Source organism: Struthio camelus, unplaced genomic scaffold, assembly GCF_040807025.1.
Source record: "Struthio camelus isolate bStrCam1 unplaced genomic scaffold, bStrCam1.hap1 HAP1_SCAFFOLD_264, whole genome shotgun sequence".
NCBI lineage: Eukaryota > Metazoa > Chordata > Aves > Struthioniformes > Struthionidae > Struthio > Struthio camelus.
This window is the reverse complement of record NW_027182721.1, coordinates 1-17,841: the sequence shown is the minus strand read 5'-3', so window position 1 is coordinate 17,841 and position 17,841 is coordinate 1. Positions and strand designations below refer to the sequence as shown.

General features: G+C 75.8%; 1 protein-coding gene across 1 annotated transcript; it reads left to right on the top strand.

Moving 5' to 3' along the window:
* The first annotated feature begins 126 nt into the window (after positions 1-126).
* LOC138065474 (complement factor B-like) lies at positions 127-16,234 on the top strand. Its single transcript, XM_068929496.1, has 10 exons — positions 127-271; positions 1,386-1,589; positions 2,885-3,070; positions 3,967-4,140; positions 5,777-5,872; positions 7,161-7,297; positions 8,453-8,591; positions 11,728-11,880; positions 15,007-15,108; positions 15,969-16,234. The coding sequence occupies exons 1-10, from the start codon at positions 175-177 to the stop codon at positions 16,232-16,234; spliced, it is 1,554 nt and encodes a 517-aa protein (XP_068785597.1). The 5' UTR covers positions 127-174.
* The last annotated feature ends 1,607 nt before the right edge of the window (positions 16,235-17,841 follow it).

The window sequence follows — 17,841 nt, the reverse complement described above, 5'->3', positions numbered from 1 at the left end:
TCGGTGGGGTTGAGCTGTGGGTCCCGGACGCCTGGGCCCCTGGGGGGCCCGCGTGGGGCGGGGAGGGCCCCGGACGCCTGGGCCCCCCCCGTGACGTGCCGCCGCGTTGCGCAAGGCCCCGGCTCGGCCCCGCTCGGCCCCACAGAGCCGGCGGGCGGCAGCGCGGACGGACGGATGGACGGACCCCCGGCGCGACCCACGGCAGCCGGCGCCACCATGGGGGCCGCCGGACCCCTCCTCACCCTCCTGCTCCTGCTGCCCCTCTCGGCCGGTTGGTGCCCCCCAGCTCCCCCCAGACTCCCCGTGACCCCCCGACTCCCTATAGCCCCCCATGACCCCCTTGGACCCCCAGGGTCCCCCCAGATCCCCATAACCCCCTCTAGCCCCCCCAGACCCCCCTATCCCCCCCATAACCCCCCGAACTCCCCCCAGACCCCTCTATAACCCCCCTGGACCCCCTGTAGCCCCCCCATATCCCCTCATGACCCTCCTCATAATCCCTCCAGACCCCCCCATATCCCCCTATAACCCCCCGGATGCCCTCTATCTCCCTCGTATCCCCCCAATATCCCCCCATAACCCCCCATGACCCCCCTGGACCCCCCAATATCCCCCTATATCCCCTCCAGACCCCTCTATAGCCCCCCCAGACCCCCTGTAGCCCCCCAGAGCCCCCCAATATCCCCCCATAACCCCCTGTAGCCCCCCCAATATCCCCCCATAACCCCCCATGACCCCCCTGGACCCCCCATGACTCCCCCGGACCCCACCATATCCCCCAATATCCCCCCCAGACCCCTCCATAACCCCCCTGGACCCCCTGTAGCCCCCCCATAACCCCCATATCCCCCCCATAACCCCCCCAGAGTCCCCCAATATCCCCCATAACGCACTGTGACCCCCCCATATCCCCCCCAGACCCTCCCCATATCTCCCCAATATCCCCCCATAACCCCCCATGAACCCCCTGGACCCCCCATGACCCCCCCGGACCCCACCATATCCCCCAATATCCCCCCATATCCCCCCCAGACCCCTCCATAACCCCCCATAACCCTCCCCAGAGTCCCCCAATATCCCCCATAACGCACTGTGACCCCCCCATATCCCCCACATAACCCCCCAATATCCCCCCAATATCCCCCCATGACCCCCTGGACCCCCCCATATCCCCCCAATATCCCCCCATAACCCCCCATATCCCTTCTATCCCCCCCAGACCCCCCAATATCCCCCCAGACCCCTCTATAACCCCCCGGACCCCCTGTAGCCCCCCCATAACCCCCCCGATATCCCCCCGTGACCCCCTGTAGCCCCCCCAATATCCCCCCGTGACCCCCCCATAACCCCCCCGAGCCCCCCGCCCACTGTCCCCCCCCCCGCAGCCGCCCCCCCGTCGCCGCCCCCCCCCGGCTGCGACCCGCGGGCGGCGCCCATCGCGGGCGGCTGGGCCGAGGCCGAGGCGGGGGGGGGGGCGCTGCGCTACCGCTGCCCCCCCGGCGCCGCCCCCTTCCCGCTGCGCCGCCGCCGCTGCCGCCCCGACGGCCGCTGGGAGCCGCTGCCGGGGGGGGCCGCGCCCCGCTGCCGAGGTCCGGGGGGGCCGGGGGGGTCGGGGGGGTCATTGGGGGTCTGGGGGGGTCGGGGGGGGTCATGGGGGTCATGGGGGTCTGGGGGGCGTCAGGGGGTCTGGGGGGTCATTGGGGGTCATGGGGGTCTGGGGGGCATCAGGGGGTCTGGGGGGGTCATTGGGGTCCCAGGGGGTCATTGGGGGTCTGGGGGGGTCCCGGGGGGTCGGGGCGGGGGTCTGGGGGTCATGGGGGTCTGGGGGGTCTGGGGGGTCATTGGGGTCTGGGGGGCGTCAGGGGGTCATGGGGGTCGGGGGGGTCTGGGGGGTCTGGGGGGCGTCAGGGGGTCGGGGGCGGTCTGGGGGGGTCATTGGGGTCCCAGGGGGTTGGGGGGGGTCTGGGGGTCATGGGGGTCTGGGAGGTCTGGGGGGGTCTGGGGGGGTTCCGGGGGGTCTGGGGGGCCATTGGGGTCTGGGGGGCGTCAGGGGGTCTGGGGGGGTCTGGGCAGCCATTGGGGTCTGGGGGTCCCGGGGGGGGCTGGGTGTCCCCGGACAGGGGCGCACGCGTGCCGACACGCGTGTGCAGGCAGCGCTGGGGGTGCCGGGGGGGGCTGGGGGTCGCCGGACGGGGGCGCACACGTGCCGACACGCGTGTGCGGGCGGCGCTGGGGGTGCCGGGGGGGGCTGGGTGTCCCCGGACGGGGGCGCACACGTGCCGACACGCGTGTGCAGGCAGCGCTGGGGGTCCCAGAGGGGGCTGGGGGTCGCCGGACGGGGGCGCACGCGTGCCGACACGCGTGTGCGGGCAGTGCTGGGGGTCCCGGTGGGGGCTGGGGGTCGCCGGACGGGGGCGCACGCGTGCCGACACGCGTGTGCGGGCAGTGCTGGGGGTGCCGGGGGGGGCTGGGGGTCGCCGGACGGGGGCGCACACGTGCCGACACGCGTGTGCAGGCAGCGCTGGGGGTCCCAGAGGGGGCTGGGGGTCGCCGGACGGGGGCGCACGCGTGCCGACACGCGTGTGCGGGCAGTGCTGGGGGTCCCGGTGGGGGCTGGGGGTCGCCGGACGGGGGCGCACGCGTGCCGACACGCGTGTGCGGGCAGTGCTGGGGGTGCCGGGGGGGGCTGGGGGTCGCCGGACGGGGGCGCACGCGTGCCGACACGCGTGTGCGGGCAGCGCTGGGGGTCCCGGTGGGGGCTGGGGGTCGCCGGACGGGGGCGCACACGTGCCGACACGCGTGTGCGGGCGGCGCTGGGGGTGCCGGGGGGGGCTGGGGGTCGCCGGACGGGGGCGCACGCGTGCCGACACGCGTGTGCGGGCAGTGCTGGAGTGCCCGGCGCCGCTGGAGTTCGAGCACGGGGCGTTCTGGCCGCGGGGGGGCCGCCACGGCCCCGGCTCCCGCCTCAACTTCACCTGCTACGCCGGCTTCACCCTGCGCGGGCCCCGCACACGCGTGTGCGGCCTCAGCGGCAAGTGGGACGGCACCAACCCCGTCTGCGACGACGGCGGTGAGCCCCGGCCCGCGGGCGCGCGTGTGCGCGGCGGGGACACGCGTGTGCCGGTGTGTGCCGGTGTGTGCGCGGCGGGGACATGCGTGTGCGGGCGTGTGACGGCACGTGCACAGTGGGGACACATGTGATGGAGTGCGCGCAGTGGGGACACGCGTGTGCATGGGTGTGGCTGCGTGTGCAGGGTGGGGACACGTGTGTGATGGCATGTGCGCAGTGCGGACATGCATGTGTGCAGGGCGGTGACACGTGCATGCTGGGGTGTGCGGGGCGGTGACACGCATGTGCCGATGTGTGCGGGGCGGTGACACGCGTGTGCGGGGTGCGCGGGGCGGTGACACACATGTGCCGATGTGTGCGGGGCGGTGACACGCATGTGTGGGGTGCGCAGGGCGGTGACACGGGTGTGTGGGGCGGTGACACGCGTGTGCGGGGCAGTGACACGGGTGCGCGGGGCAGTGACACGCGTGTGCGGGGCGGTGACACGCGTGTGCGAGGCGCGCGGGGCAGTGACACACGTGTGCGGGGCGGTGACACGCGTGTGCGGGGCAGTGACACGCATGTGCCGATGTGTGCGGGGCGGTGACACGCGTGTGCGAGGCGTGCGGGGCAGTGACATGCGTGTGCGGGGCGGTGACACGGGTGCGCGGGGCGGTGACACGCGTGTGCGGGGCGCGCGGGGCGGTGACACGCGTGCGCGGGGCGGTGACACACGTGTGCGGGGCAGTGACACGCGTGCGCGGGGCGGCGACACGGGCGCGCGGGGCGGTGACACGCGTGTGCGGGGCGCGCGGGGCGGCGACACGGGCGCGCGGGGCGGTGACACGCGTGTGCGAGGCGCACGGGGCGGTGACACGCGTGCGCGGGGCGGTGACACGCGTGTGCGGGGCGCGCAGCGGGGGCGTGCCCGGCGCCCGGCGTGCCCCCCGGGGCCACCAAGGAGGGCCGGGGGGCCGGCGTGGAGAGCCGTGTGCGGTACCGGTGCCGGCCCGGCCTGCGGCTGCTGGGCTCCGCCGAGCGCGTCTGCACCGAGGGCGGCGCCTGGAGCGGCACCGAGCCCAGCTGCCGCGGTGCGGGGGGGCACGGGGGGCGTGGGGGGGGACACGGGGACACGGGATGGGGAAACGGGATGGGGACATGAGATGGGGACATGGGGACACGGGGACACGGGGACACGGGATGGGGACACGGGATGGGGACACGGGATGGGGACATGGGATGGGGACATGGGGACACGGGGACATGGGATGGGGAGGCGGAGGAGATGCGTGATGGGGACACGGGATGGGGACACGGGGACACGGGGACACGGGATGGGGAGGTGGAGGGGATGCGTGATGGGGACACGGGATGGGGACACGGGATGGGGACATGGGGACACGGGATGGGGAGGCGGAGGAGATGCATGATGGGGACACGGGATGGGGACACGGGATGGGGACACGGGATGGGGACATGGGGACACGGGATGGGGAGGCGGAGGAGATGTGTGATGGGGACACGGGATGGGGACACGGGGACACGGGATGGGGACACGGGATGGGGACATGGGGAGACGGGATGGGGAGGCGGAGGAGATGTGTGATGGGGACACGGGATGGGGACACGGGGACACGGGATGGGGAGGCGGAGGGGGTGCGTGATGGGGACACGGGATGGGGACATGGGGGGGGACACGGGATGGGGAGGCGGAGGGGGTGCGTGTTGGGGACACGGGATGGGGACATGGGGGGGGACACGGGATGGGGAGGCGGAGGAGATGCGTGATGGGGACACAGGATGGGGACACGGGATGGGGACACGGGGACACGGGCTGGGGACACGGGATGGGGACATGGGGGGGACACGGGATGGGGAGGCGGAGGAGATGCGTGATGGGGACACGGGATGGGGACACGGGGACACGGGATGGGGAGGCGGAGGGGGTGCGTGATGGGGACACGGGATGGGGACATGGGGGGGGACACGGGATGGGGAGGCGGAGGGGGTGCGTGTTGGGGACACGGGATGGGGACACGGGATGGGGACACGGGGACACGGGATGGGGACACGGGATGGGGACGTGGGGGGGGACACGGGATGGGGAGGCGGAGGAGATGCGTGATGGGGACACGGGATGGGGACACGGGGACACGGGAGGGGGACGTGGATGGGGACACAGGGACACGGGATGGGGAGGCGGAGGAGATGCGTGATGGGGACACGGGATGGGGACACGGGGACACGGGATGGGGATATGGGGACACGGGATGGGGAGGCGGAGGAGATGTGTGATGGGGACACGGGATGGGGACACGGGGACACGGGATGGGGACACGGGATGGGGACACAGGGAGACGGGATGGGGAGGCGGAGGAAATGCGTGATGGGGACACGGGATGGGGACACGGGGACACGGGATGGGGACGTGGATGGGGACACGGGGACACGGGATGGGGACACGGGATGGGGACATGGGGGGGGACACGGGATGGGGAGGCGGAGGAGATGCGTGATGGGGACACGGGACGGGGACACGGGATGGGGAGGTGGAGGAGATGCGTGATGGGGACACGGGATGGGGACATGGGGACACGGGATGGGGAGGTGGATGGGGACACGGGATGGGGAGGTGGAGGGACATGGGGGATGTGGGACGAGGGGGTTGTTGGGGGTCCGGGGGGGTCAGAGGTCAGGGCGGGGGTCTGACCTGTCCCCCCCCCCCAGACCCGCTGTCCTTCGACACCCCCGAGGAGGTGGCCTCCTCCTTCCTGGCCTCCCTCACCCAGACCGTGGAGGTGGCCGAGGCCAACGGCACCCTGGGTGAGACTGGGGGGCGTGGGGGGGCCGGGGGGGGCCGTGACGGGGCCGGTGATGGTGGCATGATGGAGGTGGCGATGGGCCGTGGGGTCTGTGGCGGTGGTGGTGGGCGGCAGAGGTCCGTAATGGTGGTGGAGGTCCGTGGTGGTGGTGGGCGGCAGAGGTCCGTGGTGGTGGTGGAGGTCCCCGGTGGTGGTGGTGGGCGGTGGAGGTCCATGGTGGTGGTGGAGGTCCGTGGAGGTGGTGGTGGTGGTGGTGGAGGTCCGTGGAGGTGGTGGTGGCGGTGGTGGAGGTCCGTGGTGGTGGTGGTGGTGGGCGGTGGAGGTCCGTGGTGGTGGTGGAGGTCCGTGGTGGTGGTGGTGGGCGGTGGAGGTCCGTGGTGGTGGTGGAGGTCCGTGGAGGTGGTGGTGGCGGTGGTGGAGGTCCGTGGTGGTGGTGGTGGTGGTGGTGGAGGTCCCCGGTGGTGGTGGTGGGCGGTGGAGGTCCATGGTGGTGGTGGAGGTCCGTGGAGGTGGTGGTGGTGGTGGTGGAGGTCCGTGGAGGTGGTGGTGGCGGTGGTGGAGGTCCGTGGTGGTGGTGGTGGTGGGCGGTGGAGGTCCGTGGTGGTGGTGGAGGTCCGTGGTGGTGGTGGTGGGCGGTGGAGGTCCGTGGTGGTGGTGGAGGTCCGTGGAGGTGGTGGTGGCGGTGGTGGAGGTCCGTGGTGGTGGTGGTGGTGGTGGTGGAGGTCCGTGAAGGTGGTGGTGGTGGTGGTGGAGGTCCGTGGTGGTGGTGGTGGTGGGCGGTGGAGGTCCGTGGTGGTGGTGGAGGTCCGTGGTGGTGGTGGTGGGCGGTGGAGGTCCGTGGTGGTGGTGGAGGTCCGTGGAGGTGGTGGTGGCGGTGGTGGAGGTCCGTGGTGGTGGTGGGCGGTGGAGGTCCGTGGCGGTGGTGGAGGTCCGTGGTGGTGGTGGTGGGCGGTGGAGGTCTGTGGTGGTGGTGGAGGTCCGTGGTGGTGGTGGTGGGCGGTGGAGGTCCGTGGTGGTGGTGGAGGTCCGTGGAGGTGGTGGTGGCGGTGGTGGAGGTCCGTGGTGGTGGTGGGCGGTGGAGGTCCGTGGCGGTGGTGGAGGTCCGTGGTGGTGGTGGTGGGCGGTGGAGGTCCGTGGTGGTGGTGGAGGTCCGTGGAGGTGGCGGTGGCGGTGGTGGAGGTCCGTGGTGGCGGTGGCGGTGGTGGAGGTCCGTGGTGGCGGTGGAGGTCCCCGGCGGTGGCGGCGGCGGTGGGCGGCGGAGGTCCGTGGTGACGGTGGCGGCGCCGCAGGGGCGACGGAGAAGCGCCGCATCCGCCTGGCCCCCGGGGCCCCCCTCAACGTCTACCTGGTGCTCGACGCCTCCAGCAGCGTCAGCGAGCGCGACTTCGCCCAGGCCCGCGACGCCCTGCAGCAGCTCGTGGAGAAGGTGGGACCCCCGGCGCCCCCGACCTCCTGGGACCCCCCGGGAGCCTCCTGGGACCCCTTCAGACCCCCTGGGACCACCTAGGACCCCCCAGAGCCCCCTGACCTCCTGGGACCCCCCGGGAGCCTCCTGGGACCCCCTTCAGACCCCCTGGGACCACCTAGGACCCCCCAGAGCCCCCTGACCTCCTGGGACCCCCCGGGAGCCTCCTGGGACCCTCCTGGGACCCCTTCAGACCCCCTGGGACCACCTAGGACCCCCCAGAGCCCCCCGACCTCCTGGGACCCCCCTGGGAGCCTCCTGGGACCCCCTTCAGACCCCCTGGGACCACCTAGGACCCCCCAGAGCCCCCTGACCTCCTGGGACCCCCCTGGGCCTCCTGGGACCCTCTAGGGACCCCTTCAGACCCCCTGGGACCACCTAGGACCCCCCCAGAGCCCCCTGACCTCCTGGGACCCCCCGGGAGCCTCCTGGGACCCCCTTCAGACCCCCTGGGACCACCTAGGGACCCCTTCAGACCCCCTGGGACCACCTAGGACCCCCCCAGAGCCCCCTGACCTCCTGGGACCCCCCTGGGCCTCCTGGGACCCTCTAGGGACCCCCCTGGGACCCCCCAGGACCCCCCTGGGACCCCTAACCTCCCTCCAGACCTCCCTGGGACCCCCCAGACCCTCCCGGACCCCCTGGGACCCCCCAGGACCTCCCAGGACCCCCCTGGGACCCCTAACCTCCCTCCAGACCTCCCTGGGACCCCCCAGACCCTCCCGGACCCCCTGGGACCCCCCAGGACCCCCCAGGACCCCCCTGGGACCCCTAACCTCCCTCCAGATCTCCCTGGGACCCCCCAGACCCTCCCAGGACCCCCCCGGGACCCCCTAACCTCCCCCCAGACCTCCCTGGGACCCCCCAGACCCTCCCGGACCCCCTGGGACCCCCCAGGACCTCCCAGGACCCCCCAGGGACCCCCCTGGGACCCCTAACCTCCCCCCAGACCTCCCTGGGACCCCCCCAGGACCCCCCAGGACCCCCCCAGGGACCCCCCTGGGACCCCTAACCTCCCCCCAGACCTCCCTGGGACCCCCCCAGGACCCCCTGGGACCTACCTGAGACCCCCAGGGACCCCCGCAGCCCCCCCCCAGACCCCCTGCCGCCCCGCAGATCTCCAGCTATGGGGCAGCCCCCCGCTACGGCATCATCACCTTCGGGACGGAGGCGCGCGTGGAGCTGAGCCCCCTGGACCCCCGGAGCGGGCGGGCCGACGCCGTGGGGGCCCTGCTGGCCGCGCTGCCCCCCAACGGTGGGTGGGCCGGGGGCGCTGGGGGGCTCTGGGGGGCTCTGGGGGGACTCTGGGGCTCTATTGGGGCTGGGGGGCTCTGGGGGGCTCTATTGGGGCTGGGGGGCTCTAGGGGGCTCTGGGGGGCTCTAGGGGGCTCTGGGGCTCTATTGGGGCTGGGGGGGGACTTTGGGGCTTTGTTGGGGCTATGGATGCTGTGGGGGTTGGGGGAGCTGTGGGGCCCATAGGGTGCTGTGGGTCCCACCATGGGTCGGGCCGGGGGTCGGGCCGGGGGTTGCTCCGGGGGGCCGGGGGTCGCTCCGGGGGTCGGTCCGTGGGTCGGTCCGTGGGTCGCTCCGGGGGTCACTCCGGGGGTCGGTCCGTGGGTCGCGCCGTGGGTCAGGCCGTGGGTCGGTCCGTGGGTCAGGCCGTGGGTCGCTCCGTGCAGCCCACGCGCTGAAGCCGGGCACGAACCCCCACGCGGCGCTCCGTGGGTCGCTCCGGGGGTCACTCCGGGGGTCGGTCCGTGGGTCGCGCCGTGGGTCAGGCCGTGGGTCGCGCCGTGGGTCAGGCCGTGGGTCGCTCCGTGCAGCCCACGCGCTGAAGCCGGGCATGAACCCCCACGCGGCGCTCCGGGGGTCGGTCCGTGGGTCAGGCCGTGGGTCGCTCCGTGGGTCGGTCCGTGGGTCGGTCCGTGGGTCGGTCCGTGGGTCGGTCCGTGGGTCGCGCCGTGGGTCAGGCCGTGGGTCGCTCCGTGCAGCCCACGCGCTGAAGCCGGGCACGAACCCCCACGCGGCGCTCCGGGGGTCGGTCCGTGGGTCGCTCCGGGGGTCGGTCTGTGGGTCGCTCCGGGGGTCGCGCCGTGGGTCAGGCCGTGGGTCGCTCCGTGCAGCCCACGCGCTGAAGCCGGGCACGAACCCCCACGCGGCGCTCCGGGGGTCGGTCCGGGGGTCGCTCCGGGGGTCGTGCCGTGGGTCGGTCCGGGGGTCGGTCCGTGGGTCAGGCCGTGGGTCGCGCCGTGGGTCAGGCCGTGGGTCGCTCCGTGCAGCCCACGCGCTGAAGCCGGGCACGAACCCCCACGCGGCGCTCCGGGGGTCGGTCCGGGGGTCGGTCCGTGGGTCGGTCCGGGGGTCGGTCCGTGGGTCAGGCCGTGGGTCGCGCCGTGGGTCAGGCCGTGGGTCGCTCCGTGCAGCCCACGCGCTGAAGCCGGGCACGAACCCCCACGCGGCGCTCCGGGGGTCGGTCCGTGGGTCGCTCCGGGGGTCGGTCCGTGGGTCAGGCCGTGGGTCGCTCCGTGGGTCGGTCCGTGGGTCGGTCCGTGGGTCAGGCCGTGGGTCGCGCCGTGGGTCAGGCCGTGGGTCGCTCCGTGCAGCCCACGCGCTGAAGCCGGGCACGAACCCCCACGCGGCGCTCCGGGGGTCGGTCCGGGGGTCGGTCCGTGGGTCGGTCTGTGGGTCAGGCCGTGGGTCGCTCCGTGCAGCCCACGCGCTGAAGCCGGGCACGAACCCCCACGCGGCGCTCCGGGGGTCGGTCCGGGGGTCGGTCCGTGGGTCGGTCCGTGGGTCAGGCCGTGGGTCGCGCCGTGGGTCGGTCCGTGGGTCAGTCCGTGGGTCAGGCCGTGGGTCGGTCTGTGGGTCAGGCCGTGGGTCGCTCTGTGCAGCCCACGCGCTGAAGCCGGGCACGAACCCCCACGCGGCGCTCCGGGGGTCGGTCCGGGGGTCGGTCCGTGGGTCGGTCCGTGGGTCAGGCCGTGGGTCGCGCCGTGGGTCAGGCCGTGGGTCGCTCCGTGCAACCCACGTGCTGAAGCCGGGCACGAACCCCCACGCGGCGCTCCGGGGGTCGGTCCGGGGGTCGGTCCGGGGGTCGGTCCGGGGGTCGGTCCGTGGGTCAGGCCGTGGGTCGCTCCGTGCAGCCCACGCGCTGAAGCCGGGCACGAACCCCCACGCGGCGCTCCGGGGGTCGGTCCGGGGGTCGGTCCGTGGGTCGGTCCGTGGGTCAGGCCGTGGGTCGCGCCGTGGGTCGGTCCGTGGGTCGGTCCGTGGGTCAGGCCGTGGGTCGGTCTGTGGGTCAGGCCGTGGGTCGCTCCGTGCAGCCCACGCGCTGAAGCCGGGCACGAACCCCCACGCGGCGCTCCGGGGGTCGGTCCGGGGGTCGGTCCGTGGGTCGGTCCGTGGGTCAGGCCGTGGGTCGCGCCGTGGGTCGGTCCGGGGGTCAGGCCGTGGGTCAGGCCGTGGGTCGCTCCGTGCAGCCCACGTGCTGAAGCCGGGCACGAACCCCCACGCGGCGCTCCGGGGGTCGGTCCGGGGGTCGCTCCGTGGGTCGGTCCGTGGGTCAGGCCGTGGGTCGCTCCGTGCAGCCCACGCGCTGAAGCCGGGCACGAACCCCCACGCGGCGCTCCGGGGGTCGGTCCGGGGGTCGGTCCGTGGGTCGGTCCGTGGGTCAGGCCGTGGGTCGCGCCGTGGGTCGGTCCGTGGGTCAGGCCGTGGGTCGCGCCGTGGGTCAGGCCGTGGGTCGCTCCGTGCAACCCACGCGCTGAAGCCGGGCACGAACCCCCACGCGGCGCTCCGGGGGTCGGTCCGGGGGTTGGTCCGGGGGTCGGTCCGGGGGTCGGTCCGTGGGTCGCGCCGTGGGTCAGGCCGTGGGTCGCTCCGTGCAGCCCACGCGCTGAAGCCGGGCACGAACCCCCACGCGGCGCTCCGGGGGTCGGTCCGGGGGTCGGTCCGTGGGTCGGTCCGTGGGTCGGTCCGTGGGTCAGGCCGTGGGTCAGGCCGTGGGTCGCTCCGGGGGTCGGTCCGTGGGTCGGTCCGTGGGTCAGGCCGTGGGTCGCTCCGGGGGTCGGTCCGTGGGTCGCTCCGGGGGTCGGTCCGTGGGTCAGGCCGTGGGTCAGGCCGTGGGTCAGGCCGTGGGTCGCTCCGTGGGTCAGGCCGTGGGTCGCTCCGTGCAGCCCACGCGCTGAAGCCGGGCCCGAACCCCCACGCGGCGCTCCGGGGGTCGCTCCGGGGGTCGGTCCGTGGGTCGCGCCGTGGGTCAGGCCGTGGGTCGCTCCGTGCAGCCCACGCGCTGAAGCCGGGCCCGAACCCCCACGCGGCGCTCCGGGGGTCGCTCCGGGGGTCGGTCCGTGGGTCGCGCCGTGGGTCAGGCCGTGGGTCGCTCCGTGCAGCCCACGCGCTGAAGCCGGGCACGAACCCCCACGCGGCGCTCCGGGCCGTCTACGAGCTGCTGGTGCAGCAGGAACGGGCCGAGCGGAGCCGCGGCCTCGACCCGGCGCCCGTCACCACCAGCACCCGCCACGTCCTCGTCATCATGACCGACGGTGAGACCCCCCCCCGACCCCCCCGAGACCCCCCGAGACCCCCCGACCCCCCGGCACCCCCCCGGCACCCCCCCGGCCCCGAAACACCCCCCGGACCCCCAACACCCAGCACCCGCCACGTCCTCGTCATCATGACCGACGGTGAGACCCCCCCCGACCCCCCTGACCCCCCGAGACCCCCCCAAGACCCCCGAGACCCCCCGACCCCCCCGAGACCCCCCCGACCCCCCCGGCACCCCCCCGGCCCCGAAACACCCCCCGGACCCCCAACACCCAGCACCCGCCACGTCCTCGTCATCATGACCGACGGTGAGACCCCCCCCGACCCCCTGACCCCCCCGAGACCCCCCCGAGACCCCCGAGACCCCCTGACCCCCCCGAGACCCCCTCGAGACCCCCGAGACCCCCCCGGCCCCGAAACACCCCCGGACCCCCAACACCCAGCACCCGCCACGTCCTCGTCATCATGACCGACGGTGAGACCCCCCCCGACCCCCCGAGACCCCCCCTGACCCCTCCGAGACCCCCCGACCCCCCCGGCCCCGAAACACCCCCCGGACCCCCAACACCCAGCACCCGCCACGTCCTCGTCATCATGACCGACGGTGAGACCCCCCCCCGACCCCCCCGAGACCCCCCCGAGACCCCCCGAGACCCCCCGAGACCCCCCGACCCCCCGGCACCCCCCCCGAGACCCCCTCGAGACCCCCCGACCCCCCCGGCACCCCCCCAGCCCCGAAACACCCCCCGGACCCCCAACACCCAGCACCCGCCACGTCCTCGTCATCATGACCGACGGTGAGACCCCCCCCCGACCCCCCCGAGACCCCCCCGAGACCCCCCGAGACCCCCCTGACCCCCCCGAGACCCCCTCGAGACCCCCGAGACCCCCCGACCCCCCCGAGACCCCCTCGAGACCCCCGAGACCCCCCCGGCCCCGAAACACCCCCCGGACCCCCAACACCCAGCACCCGCCACGTCCTCGTCATCATGACCGACGGTGAGACCCCCCCCCCGACCCCCCCGAGACCGCCCCGAGACCCCCCCGACCCCCCCGGCACCCCCCCGGCACCCCCCGGCCCCGAAACACCCCCCGGACCCCCAACACCCAGCACCCGCCACGTCCTCGTCATCATGACCGACGGTGAGACCCCCCCCGACCCCCCGAGACCCCCCGAGACCCCCCTGACCCCCCGAGACCCCCCCCGAAACCCCCGAGACCCCGAGACCCCCGGCACCCCCCCGGCCCCGAAACACCCCCCGGACCCCCAACACCCAGCACCCGCCACGTCCTCGTCATCATGACCGACGGTGAGACCCCCCCCCGACCCCCCCGAGACCCCCCCGAGACCCCCCCGAGACCCCCCGAGACCCCCCGACCCCCCGGCACCCCCCCGAGACCCCCTCGAGACCCCCCGACCCCCCCGGCACCCCCCCAGCCCCGAAACACCCCCCGGACCCCCAACACCCAGCACCCGCCACGTCCTCGTCATCATGACCGACGGTGAGACCCCCCCCCCGACCCCCCCGAGACCCCCCCGAGACCCCCCGAGACCCCCCTGACCCCCCCGAGACCCCCTCGAGACCCCCGAGACCCCCGACCCCCCGAGACCCCCTCGAGACCCCCGAGACCCCCCCGGCCCCGAAACACCCCCCGGACCCCCAACACCCAGCACCCGCCACGTCCTCGTCATCATGACCGACGGTGAGACCCCCCCCCCGACCCCCCGAGACCCCCCGAGACCCCCCGACCCCCCCGAGACCCCCCTGACCCCCCCGAGACCCCCTCGAGACCCCCGAGACCCCCCGACCCCCCCGAGACCCCCTCGAGACCCCCGAGACCCCCCGGCCCCGAAACACCCCCCGGACCCCCAACACCCAGCACCCGCCACGTCCTCGTCATCATGACCGACGGTGAGACCCCCCGAGACCCCCCGACCCCCCCGAGACCCCCCCGAGACCCCCCGAGACCCCCCTGACCCCCCCGAGACCCCCTCGAGACCCCCGAGACCCCCCCGGCCCCGAAACACCCCCCGGACCCCCAACACCCAGCACCCGCCACGTCCTCGTCATCATGACCGACGGTGAGACCCCCCGAGACCCCCCCGAGACCCTCGAGACCCCCCTGACCCCCCCGGCACCCCCCCGGCACCCCCCCGGCCCCGAAACACCCCCCGGACCCCCAACACCCAGCACCCGCCACGTCCTCGTCATCATGACCGACGGTGAGACCCCCCCGAGACCCCCGAGACCCCCCTGACCCCCCCGAGACCCCCTCGAGACCCCCGAGACCCCCCGACCCCCCCGAGACCCCCTCGAGACCCCCGAGACCCCCCCGGCCCCGAAACAACCCCCGGACCCCCAACACCCAGCACCCGCCACGTCCTCGTCATCATGACCGACGGTGAGACCCCCCGAGACCCCCCCGAGACCCCCCGACCCCCCGACCCCCCCGAGACCCCCCCGAGACCCCCGAGACCCCCCTGACCCCCTCGAGACCCCCTCGAGACCCCTGAGACCCCCCGACCCCCCCGAGACCCCCTCGAGACCCCCCGAGACCCCCCCGGCCCCGAAACACCCCCCGGACCCCCAACACCCAGCACCCGCCACGTCCTCGTCATCATGACCGACGGTGAGACCCCCCGAGACCCCCCGAGACCCCCCGACCCCCCGACCCCCCGAGACCCCCCCGAGACCCCCCCGAGACCCCCCTGACCCCCCCGAGACCCCCTCGAGACCCCCGAGACCCCCCCGGCCCCGAAACACCCCCCGGACCCCCAACACCCAGCACCCGCCACGTCCTCGTCATCATGACTGACGGTGAGACCCCCCCCGACCCCCCGAGACCCCCCGACCCCCCCGAGACCCCCCCTGACCCCCCCGAGATCCCCCCGAGACCCCCCGAAACCCCCCTGACCCCCCCGAGACCCCTCCGAGACCCCCCCGACCCCCCCCGGCACCCCCCGACCCAAAACAGCTCTGAGCAGCCCCCAAACGGCCTCAAATGGCCCCAAAATGGCCCCCGACCCCCCCCGAAACGCCCGCGGCCCCCCAGCGCCCGCCGCGGCCCCGTGACGAGCCCCAAAGCGGCCGGGATTTGCCCCAAACCGCCCCCGGCGCCCCCAGGGCGGGTGAACATGGGGGGGTCCCCGACCCCCGTCCTGGGCCAGATCCGGGAGCTGCTGAGCATCGGCCGGGACCCCCGCAACGACCGCGAGGACTTCCTGGGTGCGGGGGGCCCGGGGGGGCTGGGGGGGGTCCTGGGTGCGGGGGGTCTGGGGGGGCTGGGGGGGGTTATGGGGAGGGTCCTGGGTGCGGGGGGCCCGGGGGGGCTGGGGGGGGTTATGGGGGGGTCCTGGGTGCGGGGGGGCTGGGGGGGGCTTGGGGGGTCCTGGGTGCGGGGGGTTTGGGGGGGCCCGGGGGGGCTGGGGGGGGCTTGGGGGGGTCCTGGGTGTGGGGGGCCCGGGGGGGCTGGGGGGGGGCTTGGGGGGGGTCCTGGATGCGGGGGGTCTGGGGGGCCCGGGGGGGCTGGGGGGGGCTATGGGGGGGGCTTGGGGGTCCTGGGTGCGGGGGGCCCCGGGGGGCTATGGGGGGCTGGGGGGGTCCTGGGTGCATGGGGCCTGGGAGAGTTTTGGGGGGGGCTATGGGGGTCCTGGGTGCACAGGGCCTGGGGGGGCTATGGGGGTCCTGGGTGCATAGGGCACAGGGGGCGCTATGGGGGGGGTTGGGGGGGTCCTGGGTGTGCAGGGCCCGGGGAGGCTATGGGGGGGGTATCGGGATCCTGGGGGGGCTATGGGGGGGGTCCTGTGTGCGCGGGGCCCGGGGGGGGCTTTGGGGGGAGCTATGGGGGGGCTAAGGGGGTCCTGGAGAGGTCCTGGGTGCGGGGGGTCCGGGGGGGCTATGGGGGGATCCTGGATGTGGGGGGCCTGGGGGGGCTATGGGGGTCCTGGGGGGGTTATGGGGGGAGCTCAGGGGGGTCCTGGGTGCGCGGGGCCCGGGGGGCTATGGAGGGGGCTATGGGGGGGGTCCCCGGGGGGGGCTTTGGGGGGGCGCGTGGGGCCGGGGTCCCAGGGGCTCGCACCCCCCAGACGTGTACGCGTTCGGGCTGGGGGAGCTGGTGCACATGGAGACGCTGAACGCGCTGGCGTCGCACAAGGACAACGAGCAGCACGTGTTCGTCCTGCGCGACCTGGCCGACCTGCAGGAGACCTTCCACCGCATGATCGGTGAGCCGGACGCCGGGGCCCCCGGCCGGACCCCCCCCGGGACCCCCCGGGGCCACCCCACCCGCCCCGGGGCCCAGGCGTCTGGGACCCCCACCCCCCGCCCCTGCGGGAGACCTTCCACCGCATGATCGGTGAGCCGGACGCCGGGGCCCCCGGCCGGACCCCCCCCGGGACCCCCCCGGGACCCCCACCCGCCCCGGGGCCCAGGCGTCCGGGACCCCCACCCCCCGCCCCTGCGGGAGACCTTCCACCGCATGATCGGTGAGCCGGACGCCGGGGCCCCCGGCCGGACCCCCCCCGGGACCCCCCCACCCGCCCCGGGGCCCAGGCGTCCGGGACCCCCACCCCCCGCCCCTGCGGGAGACCTTCCACCGCATGATCGGTGAGCCGGACGCCGGGGCCCCCGGCCGGACCCCCCCCGGGACGCCCCCACCCGCCCCAGGGCCCAGGCGTCCGGGACCCCCACCCCCCGCCCCTGCGGGAGACCTTCCACCGCATGATCGGTGAGCCGGACGCCGGGGCCCCCGGCCGGACCCCCCCGGGACCCCCCTCTCCGCCCCGGGGCCCAGGCGTCCGGGACCCCCACCCCCCGCCCCTGCGGGAGACCTTCCACCGCATGATCGGTGAGCCGGACGCCGGGGCCCCCGGCCGGACCCCCCCCCGGGACCCCCCCGGGACCCCCCCACCCGCCCCGGGGCCCAGGCGTCCGGGACCCCCACTCCCCGCCCCTGCGGGAGACCTTCCACCGCATGATCGGTGAGCCGGACGCCGGGGCCCCCGGCCGGACCCCCCCCGGGACCCCCCCGGGACCCCCCCACCCGCCCCGGGGCCCCAGGCGTCCGGGACCCCCACCCCCCGCCCCTGCGGGAGACCTTCCACCGCATGATCGGTGAGCCGGACGCCGGGGCCCCCGGCCGGACCCCCCCCGGGACGCCCCCACCCGCCCCAGGGCCCAGGCGTCCGGGACCCCCACCCCCCGCCCCTGCGGGAGACCTTCCACCGCATGATCGGTGAGCCGGACGCCGGGGCCCCCGGCCGGACCCCCCCCGGGACCCCCCCTCTCCGCCCCGGGGCCCAGGCGTCCGGGACCCCCACCCCCCGCCCCTGCGGGAGACCTTCCACCGCATGATCGGTGAGCCGGACGCCGGGGCCCCCGGCCGGACCCCCCCCGGGACCCCCCCGGGACCCCCCCACCCGCCCCGGGGCCCAGGCGTCCGGGACCCCCACTCCCCGCCCCTGCGGGAGACCTTCCACCGCATGATCGGTGAGCCGGACGCCGGGGCCCCCGGCCGGACCCCCCCCGGGACCCCCCCGGGACCCCCCCACCCGCCCCGGGGCCCAGGCGTCCGGGACCCCCACCCCCCGCCCCTGCGGGAGACCTTCCACCGCATGATCGGTGAGCCGGACGCCGGGGCCCCCGGCCGGACCCCCCCCGGGACCCCCCCGGGACCCCCCCACCCGCCCCGGGGCCCAGGCGTCCGGGACCCCCACCCCCCGCCCCTGCGGGAGACTTTCCACCGCATGATCGGTGAGCCGGACGCCGGGGCCCCCGGCCGGACCCCCCCGGGACCCCCCGGGACCCCCCCACCCGCCCCGGGGCCCAGGCGTCCGGGACCCCCACCCCCCGCCCCTGCGGGAGACTTTCCACCGCATGATCGGTGAGCCGGACGCCGGGGCCCCCGGCCGGACCCCCCCCCGGGACCCCCCTGGGGACCCCCCACTCACCCCGGGGCCC

Bases quoted from the DNA above. Each gene is read 5' to 3' on its own strand.
- LOC138065474 (XM_068929496.1), top strand. From the start codon at position 175: ATGGACGGACCCCCGGCGCGACCCACGGCAGCCGGCGCCACCATGGGG. The intron at 3,071-3,966 runs GTGAGCCCCGGC...CGGGGCGCGCAG, and splicing joins CCCCGTCTGCGACGACGGCG to CGGGGGCGTGCCCGGCGCCC. The intron at 8,592-11,727 runs GTGGGTGGGCCG...CGCTCCGTGCAG, and splicing joins GGCCGCGCTGCCCCCCAACG to CCCACGCGCTGAAGCCGGGC.